The sequence below is a fragment of the Rosa chinensis genome, chromosome 5, assembly GCF_002994745.2.
Source record: "Rosa chinensis cultivar Old Blush chromosome 5, RchiOBHm-V2, whole genome shotgun sequence".
NCBI classification, from domain to species: domain Eukaryota; kingdom Viridiplantae; phylum Streptophyta; class Magnoliopsida; order Rosales; family Rosaceae; genus Rosa; species Rosa chinensis.
Window position 1 is genome coordinate 33497900 of NC_037092.1, and position 24035 is coordinate 33521934.

Genomic DNA, 24035 nt, shown 5'->3' on the forward strand with positions numbered 1-24035 from the left:
ATTTACGGCAAGGGAGACGTTGATAGAAATTTTAAAAGTTACTATGCAATTGAAGAAAAATTATTTTTCATAAGGTAATTGCTAATTTCTAAAAAGTGAGTTTAAAACTTTACTGATTTCTCTTGTTTTCTCTCAGTGACAAGCATCCACCTTTGCCGATTGTCGTTACCCATTTCCGGTGACACTCCCGACGAACTCTCCTCTCTTGAGGTGGTCTTTTCATGAGAAGTCACTTAATTATTGAACAATTTTAAGTGTCTTCATTGTTCATATAACTTGGTGATGAATGTTCATATTTGGAAATTCTAGATAGAAACTTTGTTGTCCAAATAAATCAGAATTCTCGATACTAGTCGCCAAACCAAACACAAAGATCATTCTTATTGCAAAACCACTACCACCCTGTACAGAACTTCACTTGGGTTTCAGTCATATTGAATAGAAAACTAAACTCTCATATCTTACCATATTCACACTCACAATTCAAACTTCAAAGTAACATTTTCTGCCTCCAAATTCAAATTCCAAGTTTCCAACACAGAAGCTAATTCTTTTTTCACTCTCAAATTTTTGAGTGTGACAACTCTCGGCTCTCATATGAAGTGTCAACGATCGAATGATGCAATACTATATCAACCTTTACAAATTTGGTTGTGATCAGAGGTGAAGGCGGTGGGTTGGGTGGCGGTTTAAGGTGGGGAAGACTTGCTATTAATGATTTAAGGAGTATTTACGTAAAAAAGAACAATCTCTTCTAGAAAAAAAATAGTATAAATTGATGAAAAATTGGCAAATATATTTACAAGCAGTGAAGTAATACCACGTATAAAAACTGATCAAGGGATGACTGATGAGCATATAAAAGACCGAATCCCTAATATACACACAACTTTTGGGCGAGCCAATTTGTCTCTTGCAGACGAAACCATGTCTCTCGCGATCCCAGCCCAGCCGCCCAACCTCAACCTCATAGATCAGGACGACAAGATCCGCACTCATGGCATACTTTTGAATTGTTTAATTTTTTTTATGAAATTCTCCACTCTGAAAATATGAGCTTTTGGCTTGTTCAGTAGAATTTGATTTAAGATATATATAGCTAGGGTTTAGAGTTTAGTGTTTATCCAGAATTTTTTTTCCTGGATTTTTTGAATAGCTGATGTGCAAAAGGGGCAATTGTGCTGGAAATAGCTGACAGAAAATTTATGTTGTATAATTCTACATCTTGTGTGGCCAATATACACGGTAGTCGAGTCCAATATTGTGGCTTTAAGTGCCCTTATAATTGATAGCTGCTGTCTTAGAGGAAGAAGCTGATCATGGATTGCCAACATAATTTTATGTGTGTGTGTGTGTGATTATAATCGGACGAAACGAGAGTTGTTACTTATCGATCCTTTTATCTGGTTTAGTTTGATTAGGTTTCCTATTCCTAGTTTGGTTGTGTTCCCTAGTCCAATTTGGCTTATGATTTCTACTTTACTATTCATTATATATTCTCTCTGAATACCTCCAAGATCATGATCTTCTGAGTTTTGTCGTCGTCAATGGATCCACAAACAGGTACCGGCTCAAAAGGCTCGAAGCTTGCTGGAATGTCTTTGACTCAACAATTTGACGACTTGTCGCTGGCTCTGCCTCTCCCTCATGGTATGCTTTTGATCTTTGTTTTACAGTTTGTGGGGAATATTATTTGGAAAATGCTAAGGCTCTATGCTTTTTTAGGGAAAAAAATTGTGCAAGAAAATTCTTTTATACCTTAGGGTTTAGGGAAAGAGACAAAGCAGCATGTCAAGGAAAAGAAACTTTGGATTTTGAAATATTTGCTTTTGGACTTGTGGTATTGTAACTGTTTGATTTGAAAAGACTTCTTAAGGATTATACTGAGAGATCAAGTTTGTTTGTAGAAAATTATAGGAAATCGGTTATTAACTTCACCATTACTAAGCTTGAACTTGAACTCTTGAACTAGTGGCCGGCTTTCAGTTTGCAGTTTTTGAATAAGATTCTAAAAAGTAAAAGGGCCTCTTCTTTGCTAAAAAGTAAAAGGGCCTCTTCTTTGCTAATATGTTTTTGTACCTTTACCTGTTATTTTAGGAATTACAGAGATTGGTTGCCAGAGTATTTGTGTTGTTTTTCTTTGTACTTCATACATGTATCTAAATTGTTGTTTACTAATTTCTTGTAGAACAAGAAAAAGAATCAGCAAAGGAAGAAGAAGAAGAAGTGGATGAAGAGGATGAAGACGATGAAGAAGAAGAACAAGAGGATGAAGACGAGGAAGAAGAATTTGACGTTTGTGATGTTTGCTTGAAGGACAAGGAACACTGGACATTTGATTGCCCGTACCTGGATCGCATCCCGAACCCAAAGACGACAACTGTTGGCAGTGGCTATGCAATAGTTTGTAGAGGATGCTATGCGTTGGGTGGCCATTCTGAATGGGACTGGGTAGGACGTGCCGTTATGAAGTCTTGTTGTATTTGTGAGGTACCAGCTTCTCACTGGAGTTACGAATGCCCAAAAAATCCTGACCCCAGAAGGTATGACAATTCGAAAAACCATAAGGTGTTGAAGCAAGAGATCTATAGTGTCGAATGAGTACTCCTTTTCATTAGTCAGCTCTAAGATAAACTATGTTATCCCCTTGCATCAGAATTTTATCCGGTGGTTGAGAACACAGTACTATTGTGCCCCCTGTTATGAAAATGCGTATCTACACATTGTTATTGTACCGAATTGCGTCTTGCCAACTGTATTCTCTCTTCTACTGCTGCTTTTATTGAGGTGATTTCTTTCTCTCTACGTGATCTCTGTTTTTTGAGAAGATACGTGATCTCTCTTTTTGTTCTTTTCGATCAAAATCTTTTTTCCTTTTGTTCTTTCAGTTCCTTATTTTTTTTTTCTGGAATAATTATGGGGTTTTAGGTATTGTAGAAGAGTTGCTCAAATTGCACGGAAAAATTGTAGCCTAAAAGTTGAATACTTTGTTGGTTTGATGATCTGACTTCAAGTCTCTTGGTCCTTGTTTTGAAATTGGTATGTTGATCTTTTGATTTGACAATAAAAAGAGGTTTACAGGTCAAAATTGACTATTAGCTAAGTCTGGCCAAGTTTCAGTACTACTCATTGGAAGTACGGGATGGGATTCTGTTCATTTCTTGTCCCCAAAAAACGATCCGAGGAACGGAAATCAAAAGAACAATCAATATCAGTATTATCAGAGATATTGGAGAAAACATATTCTCTGAAAACTATATATAGGTTGACAGCTTTGTTCTGAGCTTTCAAGGTTCATGGTTCTGTTTTCACGGGCAGAGTTGGACAATATGCAGCATGTTAAGGAAAAGAAACTTCTTGTGCAGACAAATCACATTGTTCCTATGTTAATAAGATCGCAAGGCAAAATCAAGTTACATAAGTGGGTTGAAGTACTTGATCAAGAGGTTAAATTGCTACTAGGATCTTTCTAACTGCATTAAGGTCCACAAAATGTGTCTAAAAGATATCTAGACTTTCTAGCAAAGGTTATTACCCGTTTTCCTATGATTTCTAGCAATTTCCAAATAATATTCCTCACAAAAGCATACCTTGAGGCGGAGGCAGAGACAGAGATACCAAGTAGTTGAATTGTTGAGTCAGAGACATTCCAGCAAGCTTCGAGTCTTTTGCACCGGTACCTGTTTGTGGTTCGATTAATGATAAATGCACTTCGACATGCCTTCTGGCCGAGAGAAATGGTTTCGTTTGAAAATTGTGTGTAAATTAGGGATTCGGTGAAACACGATCCATCCCATCATGTCGGTTTGGAGCTTTTCGATGCGTGTCATCCACTCCACTGCTTGTAATTCATACACACTGGTCTATAGGATTACTTCCTGCTCAACATGCTTTTTTTTTTTTTTTTGGTTCCCAGCATTCGGAATCCATCTCCTTTATTAATATATATACTAGAAACAGTACCCCGCGCGTTGCTGCAGGTTTTCTAGGATTGCATTGACGTTACATAATATGAGACAAACCATTGGAATTATAAGAATATTGAGTATTCTTACTTACAATCACTGTTGGAACAACTATAAATGGTTACTGGAAACCTTTTACATATTATAGTTCATAAGCCATGCGTGCCAGTGCCATGCTCAAAAAGATTTAAAACATAATCCTTTTTCCTTTTCTGCAACATGGGAAGAAACAACGCTCAGCATATCAAATTTGGTCAGCAAAATGTTAGTAGCTTGGAAGACTTACCAGTAAGTAAGGCCTTCTTTTGCTCATCTCACTGCCAAGTTTAGCTTCCAATTCAGCCACTTTCATTTCATAATTTATCTACATGGCATACCCAAAAAAAATGTCAAAAAATTAGCACATGAATCAGCAAGAAGTGCATTCACAGGACTCAAAGGAATAACATGACCAAATGAATAACCATGCAACTAAATAAACAGCTTGGTGCATTTGTTAAACAGACACAGATTGAAATTCACAAAATCATATGATACTTGTACATTCTCACCCATGATTGGAATTCACGAAATCATATGCCAATAATTACTTTTAAAGGGTGTGGCTATACATTATTGCTGGTGTAAGGGATTTTACAGTCTTTGCATCACTCACCAAGGACATAAGCCTTTGCAGTTACATTATCTGTATGATACAACTCCAGTCATTCAAACATACAAACAACCTAACTCAAAGTTCCACGCCACATAGCTGAACAGAAGAGGATGTGGTGTGGAACTAAGTATGTTATCATGTAGAGAATGAATTACTAATAGTTAGAATGAGGCTAATAAGGTCCAAATAATTACTAAACCCATGTCCGTGAACTTTTCATATAAAGTACATAAATCACTACTACTCTAAAAAAAAAGGGCTACAGCTCAAGATTGCAAACACTGACTCCATCAAAATAGTCGGTGATTAGTCTAAACGATTACAATCTACAGATTGCAACTCTATTACAATCTACAATCTCTTTGCTACAGATTGCAGCTCTATTACAATCTACGATCTCTTTGATAAAGATTGAAAACTGAAAAATTGTTTTAAAACAAATCATCAAATTGCAGCTCTATTACAAAATGAAGAAATAGAGCTGAAAAGATTTCAAACTACATATTGCAGCTCTATTACAAATTATCAGATTGCAGCTCTAATACATCCAATCTTTTCATAAAAGCTGAAAAGGTTGCAAACCACAGTAAGCTAATGGACAGATACGATAGTTAATTTTACAATTAACAATATTCTGACTTACAAAGTCATCTTTAAACCACAGCATGCTGATGCACAGTTACAATAGTTCATTTTACAGCTCCATTCTTTATACGGGACATAAAATTGATAAAAAGCTTAAAGTAGAAAATCTATGATAATAAGGCTTATCATTTTCATTTATTTGGAGATATAATCCACTAAGTTCAATTACCTTAATCAAATCAAAAGATCATGACACCAAAACACAAAAAAGGTAACAATTTCAGCCCCAAAAGCATGAAAACTTGTAAGACAACAAACAAATCCCAATGTTAATCGACAAAGACTGGAAATAATGACATCCCAGCAACAAATAAGATAATTTAAAAAAAAAAAACACTAAGAAATCGAATCAAATATAGGAGGGGATTCAATTACCATATTATTTTCAGTATGCCACTGAAATCAAATCAAATATAAGAGGGGTTTCAATTACCATATTATTTTCAGCACAAACAAAATCAAAGAATATTTAAAACAATTTTGCAACAAAAGAAAGAAGAAAAAACACACCCAATTGGATCAATATCGTTGCACCTGATCAAAACCTAAACCCAAATGCTTCTCTTCCCCTTGGCTCCAGTTCTGCATAAACAGAAAGGGGAAAAAAAATACTTATAACCAATTCATATATGCAGATCTATATATCTGAAATTTGCTGATATATAGCATTCATGTTGTAAAAGGTTCTTACCATAAGATTTCTACAGAGCCTACAATCAATTTCAAGGTTGGAAACTCAGAACAAAAACAAAGGCAAGAAACCAAAAACCCAGACTTCTATTTAGAATGAAATCATTGAAATCCAAACATAAAAGAAGATCGGGACAATTGCTACCTAAAAACCCTCTACCTCTCTCCGATGCTTCTCACGTTTCTGGGCTGTTTCATCTCTTCCGATTTCAATCTCTATGCTCTCGCTGCGAGAAGTGGAAAAAGATTCCGATGGCCGATTGTAATTAAAAGAAAAAAGAGGACAAAATCGTCTTGTCACCATCGGCTCGGCTCAAGCCGGTACTGTTACTAAGCCGACGATGAACAGTGAATCTCGCACCCTCCTTTAATATGTAGTATAATTTTTAGTTTAAGTTCCATTTGCCCCTTAATTTTTCACACAAAATCTCTTGAGATAGTCAGTTGATTCTGTACTCAATCGTGCTCAACTGCCATTCAATTTAGCTGTAAGGATAAAAATTAATAAGTTGAAATGGTCGATCATTATTCGGCTCACTTCAATTGCAACATAATTTTTAAATTTTTTTTATCAATAGTAGTACTTTTGATGATCTTATCTCATTTTACCATTAGCCATGTATTCACTTGTGAGTTTTTTTTTTTTTTTTAATCTTTAGTAAAAATAGCGACCTCTTTCGTACAAGTTCCAATTTGGTAACATTGTGAGATGAGCTTAACATCAAAATTGAATAGTCATTGAAAATTTACGATAAGGGAAACATTGACAGAAATTTAAAAAGTTACTATTGTTGTAAAACGATAGTAAAAGAATTTGAGAGAGGGAGAGTTTAGACACCAAGAATGAAGTATGAGAAATGGAGTGATTCTATTCATCTCACAATGAGGTTTATATAGGAGTACCTCAGGTTTACAAAAGGTAACTATTTAACGATTACATCAATCACTCGTCTAATTACAATCAATCAATCTCTAATTATATTCTGTTAATCACCAATCAATCTTAATTGGCGTACATCATGCAACACTAATTGTTATTACATGAATAGCCACATTAATATTTACAACACTCCACCTTGGATATTCCATGTCAATAGTGTTGCCCCTGCTATGCTCTTCTAAGTTGCCTCGTCAAAAACCTTGCCAAGTAATAAAAATCCTGTGGGAAAAAACAACCTTGGTCGAAGGAGAAAAAGAGCACAACGCGCTTGAGTGTGGAGTAGCAGTATCACAGCTTCAGAGATAGGTGGAGTCTTCTTATCAGCACCATAAGTAGGTAGTATGTCTACGAGAGGGATGCATTAGAATTGATACACCAAAACCTTGCCCGGTAAACCCAGTGGGAGAAACCGTGGTAGAAGGAAAAAGATGAGCAAATGCATATATATGTCGAATCAAAGCATCTTCTGGATGCAGTAAGTGGGGTGACCATGCTAAAGATATGCCTCGTCAAAACCTTGCCAGGTAACAAAACCCAGTGGGACAAAATAACCCTGGACGAAGGACAAAAAGAGTACACGATGATCAAACGAGTATGCTTCAGGATACTCCCCCTGATTTCGACTCCCCCTGAAAATTACATGTTAGGTAATTTAGATAGTTTACGTAGACCAATACCTTGGACATGCTTCTAGAATGTAGACTTTGGTAGTGACTTGGTGAAGAGGTCTGCACGATTGTCTTCAAATCAAATCTGCTTAACTTCGATCTTCTGATGCTCCTGTTGTTGCTAATTGAAGGAGAACTTCTGTACAATATGTTTGGTGTTGTCTCCTTTGATAAAACTCGTCTTTATCTGCTCTATGTAAGCAGCATTATCCTCGTAGATAATGGTTGGTTCATCAGTGGTGGAATGTAGTCCACATGTGCTTCGAACATGCTTTGTAACGGCTTTTAGCCATGTACATTCACATATTGCTTCGTGAAGAGCTAGTATCTCAGCATGATTCGAAGAGGTAGCAACAAGTGTCTATTTCGTAGACCTCCAAGAAATTGCAGTATTCCCAATGGTAAAGACATAACCAGTTTGGGAACGTGCCTTGTGCAGGTCTGATAGATAGTCTATATCAACATATCCAACAAGGCGAGCATCATTCTGAGGATCAAGGGGGTTTGATCCATTCCTTGATGTGTAGGGATAGAATAAGCCCATATCTGCTGTAACTCTAAGGTAGCGAAAAATGTCTTTTATGCCATTCCAGTGGCAGCGTGTTGGCGCAGAGCTATATCTAGCTAACAAGTTCACATCGAATGAGATGTCTTATCTAGGGCATTGAGCCCAGTACAATAATGCGCCTATTGCACTTAGATATTGGACTTCTGGCACCAATATCTCTTCATTATCATCTGCAGGACGATACGATTCTCTCTAGACTTCAGACGACCATGGGTGTGCTTGCTTTTATCCTCATTAAAGCATCTTAACATCTTCTGGATGTAATTTGGTTGATGGACCAAAATTTCATCTGCACTGTGCTCGGGCTCCAGGTCGAGACAATAATTTGTTCTCCCAAGGCCTTTCACCTCAAATTCCAACTTCAGGTGCTTTGCGGTTTCCTTGATCTCTTCAGGAGTATCAATCAAATTCATGTCATTGACATAGACCGCCACAATTCCAAACTAGGAACTTGTTTCCTTAATAAACAAGCATGGGCATAGTTTATTATTCACATATCTCATCCCGATTAAATATTCACTTAGACGGTTATACCACCTCCGTCTGGATTGTTTCAATCCATAAAGTGAACGCCTCAAAACTAATGAAGAGCGTGTTCCGTGGTCTAGAACTATTTGCATCGGGTATATTAAGTCCTTTAAGAACTTTTATGTATATCTCTGTATCGTGATCCCCATAGAGATAAGCTGTGACCACATTCATAAGCTGCATATTCAGTTTTTCGAAAACTACCAAACTGATAAGGTAGCGGAACGTTATGACGTCCATTACGGGAGAATACGCCTCCTCGTAATCAATCACAGGGCATTGAGAAAATTCTTGTGCCACTAGACGAGCCTTGTGTATCACAATCTCATTTTTCTCATTACGCTTCCTTACAAATACCCATTTAAATTCTACGGGTTTAACATGGGGAGGTGTGGGAATAACAGGTCCAAACACCTTTCTCTTTGTCAAGGAATCTAATTAGACCTGGATTGCTTATTTCCCTTTTTAGCCAATCGTCTCTTCATTGATATTGATCAACAAAGCAAGGTTCAATTTCATTGCTTGTTATAGTTTCGGTGGCCATCGCAAATACAAACACATCATCGATGATGATCTCATTCCAATTCCAAAATCTCACTAAATTTACCGAGATGTCTCTATTCTCAGGAGTGAGTTCAAATGTTGGAGTGTCCCCCAACATAGTCTCTTCTAGGATGTACCCATAATCCGGATTTATCTCGTGAGATGAATCAGTTTGAGATTGAGCTGTCAAGAGGATTTGTTTGTGCCAAGTTTATCCTCTTCTAGGGATAAGAATCCTTCGAACCAAATAGTCTACCTCACTTCAGGGTAGGGACATATGACTGGTTAGCCGCCATAATCATACCTCGTCCATCTGGGACGACACATCCTACAGGGACGTCTATCCTTGCAGGCACATTTGCAGCAGGTATATATGATCTAGTCACTTTAGCTAGATCAGAGAAAGCGTCTGGCATATTTTGGGCTACACTCTGTAGATCTATAATTCTCCGCACTTCATTATCACATTGTGCGGCTCGGGGATCAAGATAAGACATAATGGGGACATTCCACGTCAATTCACGTCGTTCATCAGGAACGGTAATGTTCTTATCTCCCCCTAACGACGGGAAGACTGTCTCATCAAAATGACAATCCGCAAATCTAGCGGTAAAGAGATCGCCTGTCAAGGGCTTGAAAGAGCACATAATGGACGGGATTCATAATCGACATGTATGCCCATCCTTTGTTGAGGACCCAATTTTGTACATTGTGACGGCACAATTGGCACAAGGACTGCATACCCAAATGTGCGTAAGTGCGAAACATCAGGTTCGTACCCAGTCACCAGCTGTAACGCGGAGTAAGGTTGGTAGCAGTGGGCCTCAACGGGACCAACATAGCTGCATGCAAGATTGCATAGCTCCATGCAGAAATTAGAAGCTTGGTGCGCATTACCAAGATTCTATTTGCGAGACCATCTTGGAAGTGAACATAGGGAACTATATGTTCATCATCAACCCCAAAGGATATGCAATAATCATCAAAAGACTTCGATGTAAACTCTCTGGTATTATCAAGTCTTATAGACTTTATGGGATAATTTGAGTGGTGAACCCTCAATTTCATAATCTGGGCGAGAGTTTAGCAAAAGCAGCGTTTTCTTGTGGACAATAGTGTTACATGTGATCACTTTGTCGATACATCAACCAAAACCATTAATATTTAACTGGTCCACATAGTGGTTGGATATGTCCACAAATTTCCCTTGCATTCTGTGCAGAAAAATGGTGGTGTATGTACTAGTCTTTGCATATGATGGTCTAGTATGAAATATTCTTAATGAATATGGCATAGTGTGTCATTATATACAAGACCCTTATTCAGAAGGGGATGCACCTGCGATGAGTTGAGGATATGGTGCATCATACTGTGACCTGGGTGTCCCAAACGGTCATGCCATAACAAGTATTTGCTTGAATTAGTTAGCTTCTAGCTAACAGATTTCAATTTCTCCAATGTACGCTTCTGGCCGCACACTCAGAGGTTATGCAAAGATATTCCACTTATTTTTCTCAGTGGTTTCAACGTGGTAACTGTTGGTTCGAATATCCTTAACACTCAATAACGTTCTTCTGGAACATGGAGATTATAAGGCCTCATTAATGATAGGTTCAGTACCATTGGACAACATACTGTGGGTTTTGCCATAACCCTCTATCAGGTTGGATTGGCCTGATACGGTTGTCACAGAGGTATGAATAGACAATAAGTTTGAAAAATATCTCCGATCTGGGAGTATGGTGTGCGTAATAGCACTTTTAACCTGACAACAAACTTCCCCACAAAATATGCCTATTCATTTATTTAATTCAATGGATCACATGTATAAATAATTTTATTGAATTAAATATATTCGAACATAACCACATTTTCATAATCCAAAATAATTGAAAACATAAATCACCAAAATCTGAAGATGTTTCATTCATTAAGATGAAAATATGGCACAAGGGGCTAATTATACCCATGTCTTCAAGTTCTAATTCTCGGTATGTTTAGTAACTGCCTGAAAATCCATGATCTCTAGTGTGGAATCGATGGAAAATGACCCTTCAATACAGTTGGTATTTTGAGTTCCGCGACCGGCATAATACTCATCTATTTCTTCAGCTATCGCACTGCAGGTGCAGGACCAGCAGTTAATTCCTCCATATCGATAACAAAGATCATGCTGATTTTGGTGGCGGTGGGCCGAACCAGTGTTCCTTTCCACTTTGACTTGTTAGGCAGGGGCACTATAACATGGGGCCATATTTTGGGCCAGTTATATGGGCCATTTATGGGCCCACCTCTCTTTACTTGTCTAAAAAGATCAAACTCTTTGTCCCTTCCACGGTTACAATCTCTCCTTTCGAGATTAGGTTTGCGATAAGCAACATCAATTCCTTCAAGCAAAAGTGCTGCTCAGGTACCAATGGGCTTGGCTTGATCATTCCTCAACAAGAGGTTGTTGTTCATTTCAGTGAGCAACAAGATAGTGATCAATTCTGAGAATTAATTAAGTGCCTTTCCTTGTATTCTTTTGGGCAGATGGGCTTGTTTAATATCTTGCTAATCATGTCTTACTTCAGGCAAGAAAATGGTCATTTGGTGGTTAAAGTACTCTTCCAGAGCGACCCAAAGAGTCTGTGGATCATCTTCATCGGATACTCAACTTGGAGTGCTTTCTTCATATGTTTCTTTATGAACATTATGGCACTCGCCTTAAAAGCCTCAGTGACGACATTGTCATGAGTATCGATTGTTGATCTTATCTTCTTTGTAGTCAGATGAATTTTCACATCTTGAGTCCACTTTAGATAGTTTCTTCCGCAAACCTCCAAAGCAACAAAGTCAAACATGTTGAGATTTGACATTTCTTATAGGAAAGGAACAAATAATATTAGTGCTTTGGGTAATATCGTCCATAAGCAAGTAATGAGAACTTCAGGTTCTATAACATGGTATGAAAAATCGGATTAGACATGTAAAAGCTACTAGTTTTATCATGTGTGGTGAATTTATGAAGGAAACTTCAAGTTTCTTAAATGGCATTATCGAAACTACAAATTTGATTTATGTATGAACTACTGGTTCATTTAGAACTTCTAGTTCATTAGGTACCTGCATTTTCTACACATATACTCTAGTGCGAAAATTTAGACAAGTAACACAATAATATTGAATTGAGCAAATTGAAATAATCTCACAAATTTGGATAAATAAAAATCACAAATCAATTGAGATATTAATTGCATGCTACTAATTTAACAGATTAATTATCACACAATTATGTGAATAAATGCTTCTGGCAATTAATTACACATATTAAATATGGTGAATCTATTTACAATATGAAATCATTTTTCCTTTTATTTTTGATTCTGCTGGACCAAAGAAGGAGTGAGCTTGATAGTGAAGCCTATCGGGCTTAGTCTGCGGGCTTGTGACCTGGGCTTTCATGCGTAAGTCAAATGGTGTGTGGGACCTGCTGGGCTGCTAGGTCCTGCTGAGGGAGAGTGGGCCTGCTGGGCTCAAACTGGTCTGCCAAGGAATGAAAAGTTATTACTCAACTCTTTCAGTAACTCCAATTGAATACGACCAGGTAAGGAAGGATGAGGTTTAGGTGGAGCGAGGCTCACTTAAGTACACGGCCTCATCTGAACCTTGCCTAGACATCACATCCAACTGGATGAGCCTAGTTTGAGAAGATTCATAACTTTTGTCATGGCAACATGTGATGAGCTTCTGTTCTGGTCTTGCAACTTGGGCTTGAGCTTCTGGCTCGGATTTGTTGTTGTGACTTTGGGCTTGATTTGAGCTTCTGACTCAGCCTCATTTAATATTCATCATTAACCTGTCTTCTTTTTTTTTCTTAAATGCTTCTGGCATTAACGCTTCATTAACCCCATAAATATTACATAATCATTATGGCAATAAACTTAATGTACAGCATTAAGAAATTGTAATGAAGTAAATAAATATCATAAAGTCAATAATGAAATCATTATGGTGATGAGCGTAATATACGGCATTAACAGGAAATGATGCACATTATTATGGCAATGATTTGAATAAACGCTTCTGGCATTATAGTAATATTAAATAGGAATCCTACATGTCAATGTGTCGTGGTATATGTCAATCAAATCCAAAAACATGAACAAATATATACGACAGATATATATGTATCAACCAAATAAATTAATAAAGTAAATTTGGGGGTTCATGCATCATGGTGATTGTTCATATAATCAAGTTTGAAAAGATGAATTAAAATTAGAATTTGGAGAACTTAACTCAATGTAGAATGGATGAATCTTCATCTTATTTGTGCAGAACTGAGAAGGTTGTCTTCTCAGCCAATCCAACCAATCCAATAGCTTGGGAGTTATTCGCCTCTTCTCTTGATTGAATGATGAACCACCTCTCTCCGCAACTCGCAATCTGAATCCTAGAGCTTGTCGTGCTGATAACGTGTTGTAAAACGATAGTAAAAGAATTTGAGAGAGGGAGAGTTTAGACACCAAGGATGAAGTATGAGAAATGGAGTGATTCTATTCATCTCACAATGAGGTTTATATAGGAGTACCTCAGGTTTACAAAAGGTAACTATTTAACGATTACATCAATCACTCGTCTGATTACAATCAATCAATCGCTAATTATATTCTGTTAATCACCAATCAATCTTAATTGGCGTATATCACGCAACACTAATTGTTATTACATGAATAGCCACATTAATATTTACAACAACTATGCAATTGAAGGAAATTTCTTTTTCATAAGGTAATAGCTAATTTCTAAAACATGAGAGTTTAAAACTTTACTGACTCCTCTTGTTTCCTCCCAGTGATGAGCATCCACCTTTGGCGATTGTCATCACCCACTTCTAGTGACACTCCCGACGACCTCTCCTCTCTTGAGGTGATCATTTCGTGGGAAGTCACTTAATTATTGAACAATTTTAAGTGCCTTCATTGTTCATAACTTGGTGATGAATGATCAAGAGTTCCATTTATTGGTAAAAAAATGTTCATATTTGGAAATTTAGTAGCAACTTTGTTGTCTAAATAAATCAGAATTCTCGATACTAGTTGGTCAAGTCAAACATAAAAATCATTCTTATTGCAAAACCACTACCAGCCTGTACAAAACTTCACTTGGGTTTCAGTCATATTGAATCGAAAACTAAACTATCGTATCATACCATATTCACACTCTGAATTCAAACAAACATTTCTTGGATGCCTCCATTTCAAATTCCAATACAAAAGCTTTTTTTTTTTTTCACTCTCAAATTTTTGAGTGTGACACCTCTCGGCTCTCATATGAGAAAGTGTCAGCGTTCGAATGATGTAACATTATTATATCACCCTTTGATTTATATCCATCATGAAAGAGTTTTTTTTTTTTTTTCCGAAAAGTTCCATCATAATATAGTTACTTTCTCAACTTTTTGATTGCTTTGGACGGGTCAGATGGCTCTTTACAATATAAATCAAGAATCCATTCCCAGGTGAAAAATAGGAGATAAAAAACAAGTCGTGAGGGTCAAAAATTGGGTTAGATTAAAGGTTTGATTTTTTTCAAATAAGAAAAAAAAAAAAAAGAAAAAAAAGGACAGAGAGAGAGAGATAGAGAAATGGAAATGTGGTGAAGTCCTGAGGAGTGAGGAGTTGGGGGGTCAGTCTTTATGTGTCACATGACCAGCAGACCAGGTCTCTCAACGTCTTCTTTCCTCTTTAGGCTAAACCCTCTTACTTTGCGTCTATTCCAGAACATGATCCCTCAAAAACAGAAACAAAAAGACAGGATCTATTCCAAATTCCCAAAACGACAAAATCCTCTCTCTCTCTAAAACCCTCTCTGTTATTTGCTGGAGAGCAACAATCATCTCCCATAATCTTTGTCTCATCATAATCTTTGGCACCATGATTGAAGAGAAAGAAATGGTCATGGTTTCACCAACTGGTGGAGACCCATTCCGCAAAAATGCCTATTTTCTCAAACCCATTCTCCCTAATTCCTCCAATTATGAACCTCCTTTCAATCTTCCTCACTGTTTTTCCTCCCTCGCACCCCGTTTTGACCCAAAAAAGCTAGAGCTTCAAGTCCTTGGATGGCGTTTCGACCACCAAGATTTGCAGAGTTGGTTTCTCCACTTGGCTTCTAAGCACCAATCTACATGGAAGAAAGCTGGTGTCTTTGAAGCCATCTTCAATTCCACGTACCAAATCAAAAAGAAAAAGGATTTGGTTTGTGTGTTTGCAGAGAAATGGTGTTGTGAGACCAACACCTTCATCTTTCCATGGGGTGAAGCAACTATCACATTGGAGGATGTTATGGTTTTGGGAGGCTTTGCGGTTTTGGGAGACTCCATTTTAAGTCCTATTGAAAGCAGAGAACTGAAAGAAATAGAAGACAAACTTGAGGAAGAGAGATTTGGACTTTACAATCGCGAGGGTGGGATTAGAGTTGCTTACATACACCTATGGATGAAGAAGTTCATGAAGAGTGGGAGCGAATTAGAGCACGAAGCATTCCTTGTGTTCTGGCTGTCCAGGTATGTTTTCCATAATTCTCTCAATGCAGTCAATAAGGCTGTTTTCTCCATTGCAATTCGTCTAGCTAGAGGGATTCGAGTTGCGCTTGCACCGGCTATTCTTTCTCACATTTATAGAGATTTGGGTCTACTCAAAGGGACAATTGCATCTTCAGATGAATTAAATGCCAAGAATGCTTTTGTAACACTCATAATCAAGTCACAGTTTCAATTAGTTCAGATTTGGGCTTGGGAACGATTTCTGGAACTTAGGCCAAAGCCCAAAGTTATATGCTATGGTGAGCCGAGATTGGCTCGATGGGATAAAGTAGACTGTCTGAATGTTGGAGATATGAGGAGGGTTTTAGACTCAGCAGGTGAAGGTTTCATGTGGCGCCCTTATGCCATGGTCATTAAGAACTGGAATTTTCCTAAATACTATGTTGAAAAGGAAGAGTGGGTTTTGGTTGGTGCAGGCTTGGATGATGAACTATTGTCATTTGCCATGTGCTTGAGGGTGGCTGAGTTAGTTGGATTTGATACTATACAGCACTACCTGCCACATAGAGTAGCTCGGCAATTTGGATTTGATCAAGACCTTCCGTGTTCTGTTCCTGGACATAGCCAAAATTATGACAACGCGAAATTGTCTATTCTGTCCAGGCTTTCTGAGGCAGATGTTAGCATTAGATACTTAAATTGGTGGAAGGAATCAGTTTCAGGCCTCGAACAGAGACATATGCCATCAAAAAAGAAAGTTAAGAAATCTGTAGACTTGATAAATGATGCCACCATTCCTTGTATTTGTTCTCCAAAGAATTCAGAAGAACTTGTGCAGGTTTCTGCAGGAAGGAATGAGGGTGAATATTCTTTTGGTCCTCCAGGATTTTCTCTCAAAAGGAATAGAATGGAAGCTGGAGATCCTATAGACGAAGATGATCTAACTATATCAGAGGCTTTGAAACTTGGGAAGAAGCTTAAAACTGTAGAAACTAGAAAAAGTACTGACAGTGCAAAGTTATCAAGTCCCGATCAAATCTTTGCATCTTCATCTGCAGATGAAAGTTCTATGAATATTATGAAGTCAAAAATACTGGAGAAAGAAGTTGTGTTGAGTAGTGAAGTGGTGTCTTGGGGAAGTAAAGGTCAGAGGAAACTGGACAAGGTAATCATGAGTAAGGAAAGAAGTCCAAGTAATGACATGGTGAGCATCGTCGGCAGCAAATGTCCTAGCAGCTTGTCTTTATCTGATAAATTGGAATGTGGTTGCAGCATGTCGTTATTTGAGAAACGGGAATGTGCTAGCAGCAGTTCATTATTTGAGAAACAAGAATGTACTAGCAGCGGCTCTTTATTTGCAAAACTGGAATGTGCTAGCATCAACCCTTCAATTGCAGATGAAGGTACTTATGTTAATACTAAGAAGTCTGAAAGATTGGAGAAAGGGGTTCCATTGATTAAAGCTTTGATCTGGGGAGGTAAGGGTAAGAGGAAAATGAAAAATGTAATGAGAAGCAATGCAAGAAGCAGCTCCTTATTTGAGAAATGGGAAGATGGCAGCAGCAGCATGACTTCATATGAAAAACGTGTTTCAGAGCTTAAAGCTAAGGTTTACAGGCTTGAAAAGGTGGTTCAGGTGTTGAAAGCAAATACTTTTGGGAAGAGTTGATTCATTGAAAGTTAATCAAATGGTGCTTTCTCTGAGTTGGCAGCAATGTCTAAACTCTTTCTTGAATTTGGCAGTCTAAACCCTGTACTTCTAGCTAAGACAAAATTTTGTTGTGTGTAAAAGAGAAATATGACTGTATGTGGATAATCCTAGTGTTTTGTTTGTTACTTCTAGCTAGGATTAAGAAGCTAATGGACACAAGGAGTTAGACATAGATAGTTTTGCAAGACCTGCTAAATGAGAATGAAGGATTCCTAATTTTCTGTAGTTAGCAGTTTATATATGCAATTAGTGTGTTCACCTGCATTCTGCATATTACCTATCTATATGTGTGATGCACTAATCACTAATGGTTATTTAATATAGTTTCCAAGATGTAATTTAGCAGCAAACAAATGTTGTAATTAACTGCTAAGTATGACGAGAGAGTCATATCCATCAAATTGATCACAGGACAACGGCATCTACCAGTTTGTTATTCAGATATGATCTTCAATAAATTTGATGCGGAGATATTTGAAACGGCATGTGTAATCCACCATCCATCACAATCTTTTTCAGAAAGGTAGAAACTTGCATTTGATTCAAGTTTTGTGAATTTTTCATAGGAAAGCAATGCAAATGCATTTGTATTGTGAATCACAGATGCAAAATACAAAAAATTTAGTAATTTTTCTTCCTCTAGATGGGAGATGAACAGTCAGCAAACTATCTATATGTTGCTAAGGATATCCAAATGTGTTCAAATTCCATCAAAAGTGGGGAGGGGTGGGGTTTAAAATATATATATATTTATGAATCCTATGAAAAACCAATGAAGTTGACTATAATGAAGCAATAAAAAGTGGCTTTTATCTTCCATTAGTTATATAGTAGAGCTACTACTGATGTTATAGGAGCCAATTAATCACCTTAAGAAAACAAGATCTTTATGATGGTCATACGGAGAAGCATTTTGCTATTAGAAGAATGTAGCTATAGGAACTCGGAAAGTTCAAAGACAAAAGGAAAGCGTTTGAAAAATGCTTCAAAATGAGAGACTCAAACACCCAACAATAAAAAAAGTGGATGAAAGATCCAAAGAAGATGGAGCATATATTAGGATTGTGGAGACTGGAGATGCCATGCATTACAATCTAAATTGCACTTCAGACCAAAAAAAATAAATTGCACTTCTATAATACTGATGAAACATGTAAGGTGGGGCTGTCTAATAAACTGTTTATAATTGGAAAGACACTACTAGTAACCTTGAGCCCTTGACATACATGTCAAACTACTGCTCTCAAATGGAATTTGCTTTTGTAAGTTTATAGTCAATCTCATGGATCAATTGTTTTCAGGTGTGACTAGAGAGAAAGTAGATGATTGAGGAGAATTAGCTGAGCCATTATTCAATGAATTTGCTTGACAAAAACTTAACCGAGTTGATTTGGAGATCCTATGATCTAAGTGCAATATGCAACCTAATTGGGAATAGTTCAATTAGTTGAACAGGCAACTAACTCCATTCCTATAATAATGTGTGTTGTTTTGCAGCCGTGCTTAGGATTTCTTATTACATCCAATGATACTAATATCTTGTTATCAAGAAAAATATGATAAAATATCATTAAAACTATTAGAGTAGTGTGTCACTTCTATTTATGAGAATGACATGACTTAGTTTTTTAGAGCTCATGATTTCGGAAATTGTTCAGGACTAAAATGAACACAACCATATGAACCATAATGTATTAGAATTAGAGATTTGTGAGACCTATTGTCTCGATTAATTTACACCAATGATGAACAGTTTAAATTATATATTTACTGCGTTACCAAGTAAAATCCGATAAGATTTCATCACGATAAGTTAGAGTTCTTTTTTTGGCAAAGTGATAAGTTCAAGTTCAAAAACACATCTTTAGATGCATCTTTTGTTTACTTGTACTCTCTCGTTAGTAAATATACTTGTAATTTTCACTCATATGGAGCATCGTGAGAAGTTATATATTATAATTTTCAATTTAATGTGAATAAAAATATAATTTATCATGCCCTTTAGTCCTATTTATTTTCATGTTTAAAGAGAGGGAAAAAATTGATCAGAAAATACAAAAAATGAGGAAAATTTGCTCTGTTTTCATCCTTGAGGGGCCGGTCTGTAACTCTGTATGACTCGCATGACCAGGTCTCTGCGCCTCAACGTCTTCTTTCTTCTCAATTTCTCATAGCTAAACCATCCCAAAGAAAAAGTGAAAAACCCAACTTTGTCCAAAACTTTGGCTCTGTTTGCATTGCCCCAATCCCCTAAACCCCAACAAAAATCACAAAACCCTCTCTCTTTTCATCTTGTCCTAAAACCCTCTCTTTTTTTTGCTACAAAGTGAAAATCATCTCCCTTATTCTGTGTCTTGTGCTTAGTTTCTGTCGACACCATGAATGAAGAGAAAGAAATGGCCATGGTTTCACCAACTGGGGAAGACCCATTTCGCAAAGAGGCCTACTTTCTCAAACCCATTATCCCTAATTCCTCCATTGATGAACCTTTCAAGCTCCCTCAGGGTTTCACCTCCCTCCCACCCCGTTTTGACCCAAAAAACTGGCCATTGAAGCTTCGATTCCGTGGATGGCGTCTCGACCACCAAGACTTACAGACTTGGGTCGCTCACTTGGCCCCTATTCACCAATCTACATGGAAGAAAGCTGGTATCTTTGAAGCCATCTTCAATTCCACGTACCAAATCAAAAGGAAAAAGGATTTGCTTTGTGGGTTTGCTGAGAAATGGTGTTGTGAGACCAACACCTTCATTTTTCCATGGGGTGAAGCAACCATCACATTGGAGGATGTTATGGTTTTGGGAGGCTTCTCTGTTTTGGGGGACTCTATTTTCAGTCCTCTTGAAAGCAGAGAACTGAGAGAAATAGAAGAGAAGCTTGAGAAAGAGCGAAAAGGACTCTACGATTACTTTGTTGGGTGTAGGAATGCTTGCACAACGTTATGGATGCAGAAATTCATGAAGAGTGGGAGTGAATTGGAGCATGAGGCATTCCTTGTGTTTTGGCTGTCCAGGTATGTGTTCCACAATACTCCTAATAGTTCAGTCAATAAGGCTGTTTTCTCCATTGCGATTCGTTTAGCTAGGGGGATCCCAATTGCGCTTGCACCTGCTGTTCTTGCCCACATTTATAGGGATTTGAGTATGCTGAAAATGACAATTGTAGCTTCAAATGGATTGAATGCTAGGAATGAAATTGTAGATGCCACAATCATGTCACCATTTCATTTAGTTCAGGTTTGGGCATGGGAAAGGTTCGTGGAACTTAGGCCTATACCTAATGTTATAAGCTGTGCTGAGCCAAGATTGGCTCGATGGGATAAGGTAGATTGTCTGAATGTTGGAAATATGAGGAGCGTTTTAGACAAAGCAGGTGAAGGTTTCATTCGGCGCCCTTATACCATGGCCATTAAGAACTGTGTTTTTCCTGCATACTATGTTGAAATGGAAAAGTGGGTGTTGGTTGGTCCAAACTTGGGTGATGAACATGATCTAATGTCATTTGCCATGTTTTTGAGGGTGGCTGAGTTAGTTGGATTTGGTACTAGACAGAAATACCTCCCTCATCGAGTGGCTAGGCAATTTGGATTTAATCAAGACATTCCATGTTCTTCTGTTGCTGGACACAGCCACAGTTTTGAGAATGCAAAGTTGTACGTTCCATCCAAGCTTTCTGAGACAGATACTAGCATGAGATGCTTGAGCTGGTGGCAGGAATCAGAGTCACGCCTTGAGCAGAAGAGTATTCCACTGAAAAAGAAACCAAAGAAAGCCGTAGAGGGGTCAAAAGAAGCAAACAAGATATTTAAGGCCACCATTGCTTGTGATTATTCTCCAAAGAATTCAGAAAAAGTAGTGCAGGTATCTACAAGAAGGAATGATGATAGTGATAACCTTGTAGCTCTAGGATTTCCTCCCACATGTAATGAAATGAATGCTGCAGATCCTATGGATGAAGATGCACTGTCTATATCAGAAGTTCTGAAACATAGCAAGATAGATGAAACTGTTGAAACCAAGGAAAGTGGTGACTGTGAGAAATTATCTGATCAAGTTCAAGATTTGGTATATTCAAGTGTGGAAAAAGGTACTGGTAATACTGTGAGGTCAGAGGGAACAAAGAAGGTCCTGAAGACTGAAGCTTTGACTGGAGCATCTAAGGCTAAGTGTAACCTGCTAAAAAGCAGCGGACAGCAACACAAGAGGTGCAAAAAATCACATGGCTAGTACCATTGGTAACAAATGTGCTAGCAGTTGATTGTTTTTTGAAACGAGGGTTAAAAGGCTGTATCTGCTGAGTTAAAAGCAAATGAAGTCTAGGAAAAGCTAATGAACTGAGTTGGTTTCTAAATCCTGGTTGTTGTTACTGTACTTTTGCTTTGTTATCACGAATGAGTACTGCTTTTGTTGTCCTCCATCATTTAATATTGCAAGATTTGAAACCGAAGTATGTCTTTTTATGCATCAAATCTCTTGTTTTATATTTGACTCCTTTTTTTTATTTTTTATTTTTATATTTCCTGCAATTTAAATATGGATTATCAATATTATCTGTCTGGATGAGTGGGTTGAGCCCACTTCTTAAGTGGAATGGAAATGTACATTCAGAAAAATTTTAATCTCTGATGCCAAGTTAACAAGGAAGCAATTTAGGTTAACTTATCACTACTAAAATGATTGTTTACTATGCAGTGCTATTTTTTTTTCTTTGGAAAGGTGCATAGTGCTATGATTATGCTCAAAGTGAATTGAACTTGATACAGGCATAACTATATTGTGATCTGTCTTATCGGAGAGTATTCTGAATAACATAGTGTATGAAATCTGGCTTATAACAGAGTTTTGTAACTAATTGTCTAAGCTTGTGAAGTATATTGAGACACCTGAAGTCGATAGGTTCTTGCAGTCTTGTATTTACAAATTCAAATTGTCCATGTATTCTGTAGTCTATACAACTTCTGTTTGTTATAATTATTGTTTGCTAATAGATTTGTTTGAACTTAACTACTAAACTGTGTTTCTTTTCAGACTCCTGTTTGGTTTTATTTCTGCTGTACACGGTATCAGCTCTCTTGAATTTGTTAGTGATGCTTTTTCTTTTTTGATGCAACAAAAAGGTGGGCAAGAACCTAAATCTGCCAACATTGGAAAGCTTGTATTTTATAAATATTCTATGGATTTCTTGTAAGTTGTAATGCAGTTGGAATCTCTTGTTGACCATGTAACGTCTTTCGCAAATAATCATCAATCATGTGAACATATTAACAATCTGCATTTGCAACCGAAGAAGTTCCTTTATGTAATGGTGTCCATTGGGGACAGTACAAATATTGACCATGTATGATATCCACTTTTACATTACTGACTGGCCGGACCGATTATATACATTGATAATACTGCTTGCTAAATTGTATATCTATAGCTATGCCATATGCAAACTAGCATGAGGAAAACTAGTTTCTCAGTTTTTCTGTTGCTGCTTTTTCCATTGCTCTGTTTGGTGTTTAATATTGCTTTTTTGTATCAGTACCCCCCAATATGTGCTACCAGATTCCTTCCTTGGGGATATTGAGATCCACAGAGTTGTCGTCCTTTTGGTTTAACCGATCCCTGATTGTCTGCTAATTCCAATTATTGAACGGTATTCAAGATCCCATTTTGGTGTCATTGGGTGCTAAAAGTAATGCTACTTTTTTCTTTATGAAATGATTCACTGATTTAAATTGCCGAGCTTTCTTTGCCTTGGTTGTAACTCAAATATCTATCTTCTTCTTCTCCATCTCTTCCCCTGTTTCCTTCAAAATTCAATAATTAGCCAATTTGTTAGGGGCTGAACTTCTACCAAGAACCATTAAATCTTCAACAGAGATCACTTCAACAGTAATCATTGTTGCTTCTCCCCAAGGAAAAACAAAACTGTCGGCCTCTGAGGACGAAAACTTGGTTACCCCAGTCACAATTTCCCTGTTAGGCTGTTACAGAACTGGATTTCATACATCTGACAGTAAAATCTTCTCAGTTCCTTTGTTCGTATCAAAATTGAACAATATTTCCTGCTACCTCTCAATTCATTCCTATGTCCTCAGGGGCTTGTTGAAGATCCATTATGATAGAACAATTCACACGTTAATGTGATATTTGGAGTTCCTGCTAGCCTTTCAATCCATTGCCATTCGGTATGAAAAACCTTTTAGGTAGATTTCTTGTTTTCATCTTTTTGGTGGGTTTCCGGGAGAAAAATGTTGACATAAATTCTTTGGTCAGCAACTGACCATGTGAACACCACTGTTGATAAAATGGGTAACCAATTTTAAACTTTAACATAACTTCTGGGTCCAGGCATTAAATTTCATTAATTTGGTTTTCCCCTAAATTTGGGCCTTCTATTAGCTAATCTGTATCCGCCAATTATGGGTATAAGTTTCTTCGAAATAGTCCAAATTAATGTTGAAATTTTCATAATTTAAGCTTACCAATATTTGACCAAAATTTAAAAAAAAAATAAAAAAAATTGAAATTAGATTAGTACCAATAACATCCAATCTTTGTCAAAATTTCATTCGACATTCGAGAAAAATGATTCTATGGTTTTGG

The 24035-nt window shown here is 37.3% G+C and overlaps 2 protein-coding genes and 1 long non-coding RNA gene across 4 annotated transcripts; 2 read left to right on the top strand and 1 right to left on the bottom strand.

Annotated features, from left to right (window-relative positions):
- The first annotated feature begins 910 nt into the window (after window positions 1-910).
- Window positions 911-2733, top strand: LOC121053121 (histone H3.v1-like). 2 transcript variants are annotated; one of them, XM_040519596.1, is made up of 3 exons: window positions 911-1650; window positions 2189-2543; window positions 2657-2733. In XM_040519596.1, exons 1-3 carry the CDS (start codon window positions 1548-1550, stop codon window positions 2673-2675), a joined length of 477 nt encoding a protein of 158 aa, XP_040375530.1. In that variant the 5' UTR covers window positions 911-1547; the 3' UTR covers window positions 2676-2733. The 2 variants fall into 2 exon arrangements, with proteins under 2 accessions (XP_040375530.1, XP_040375529.1); XM_040519595.1 differs by having other exon boundaries at window positions 2189-2705.
- Window positions 2734-3944: 1211 nt separating this feature from the next.
- LOC112166823 lies at window positions 3945-6275 on the bottom strand. The gene is made up of 3 exons (XR_002923412.2): window positions 6101-6275; window positions 5699-5847; window positions 3945-4329 (listed from the first exon to the last, which is right to left on the bottom strand). It is a non-coding gene; the product is annotated as an uncharacterized LOC112166823 (long non-coding RNA).
- Window positions 6276-19588: 13313 nt separating this feature from the next.
- LOC112203666 lies at window positions 19589-21893 on the top strand. Its single transcript, XM_024344594.2, has one exon. It carries the CDS (start codon window positions 19821-19823, stop codon window positions 21666-21668), a length of 1848 nt encoding a protein of 615 aa, XP_024200362.1. The 5' UTR covers window positions 19589-19820; the 3' UTR covers window positions 21669-21893.
- The last annotated feature ends 2142 nt before the right edge of the window (window positions 21894-24035 follow it).

Bases quoted from the DNA above. Each gene is read 5' to 3' on its own strand.
- LOC121053121 (XM_040519595.1), top strand. From the start codon at position 1,548: ATGGATCCACAAACAGGTACCGGCTCAAAAGGCTCGAAGCTTGCTGGA. The intron at 1,651-2,188 runs GTATGCTTTTGA...AATTTCTTGTAG, and splicing joins GGCTCTGCCTCTCCCTCATG to AACAAGAAAAAGAATCAGCA.
- LOC112203666 (XM_024344594.2), top strand. From the start codon at position 19,821: ATGAATGAAGAGAAAGAAATGGCCATGGTTTCACCAACTGGGGAAGAC.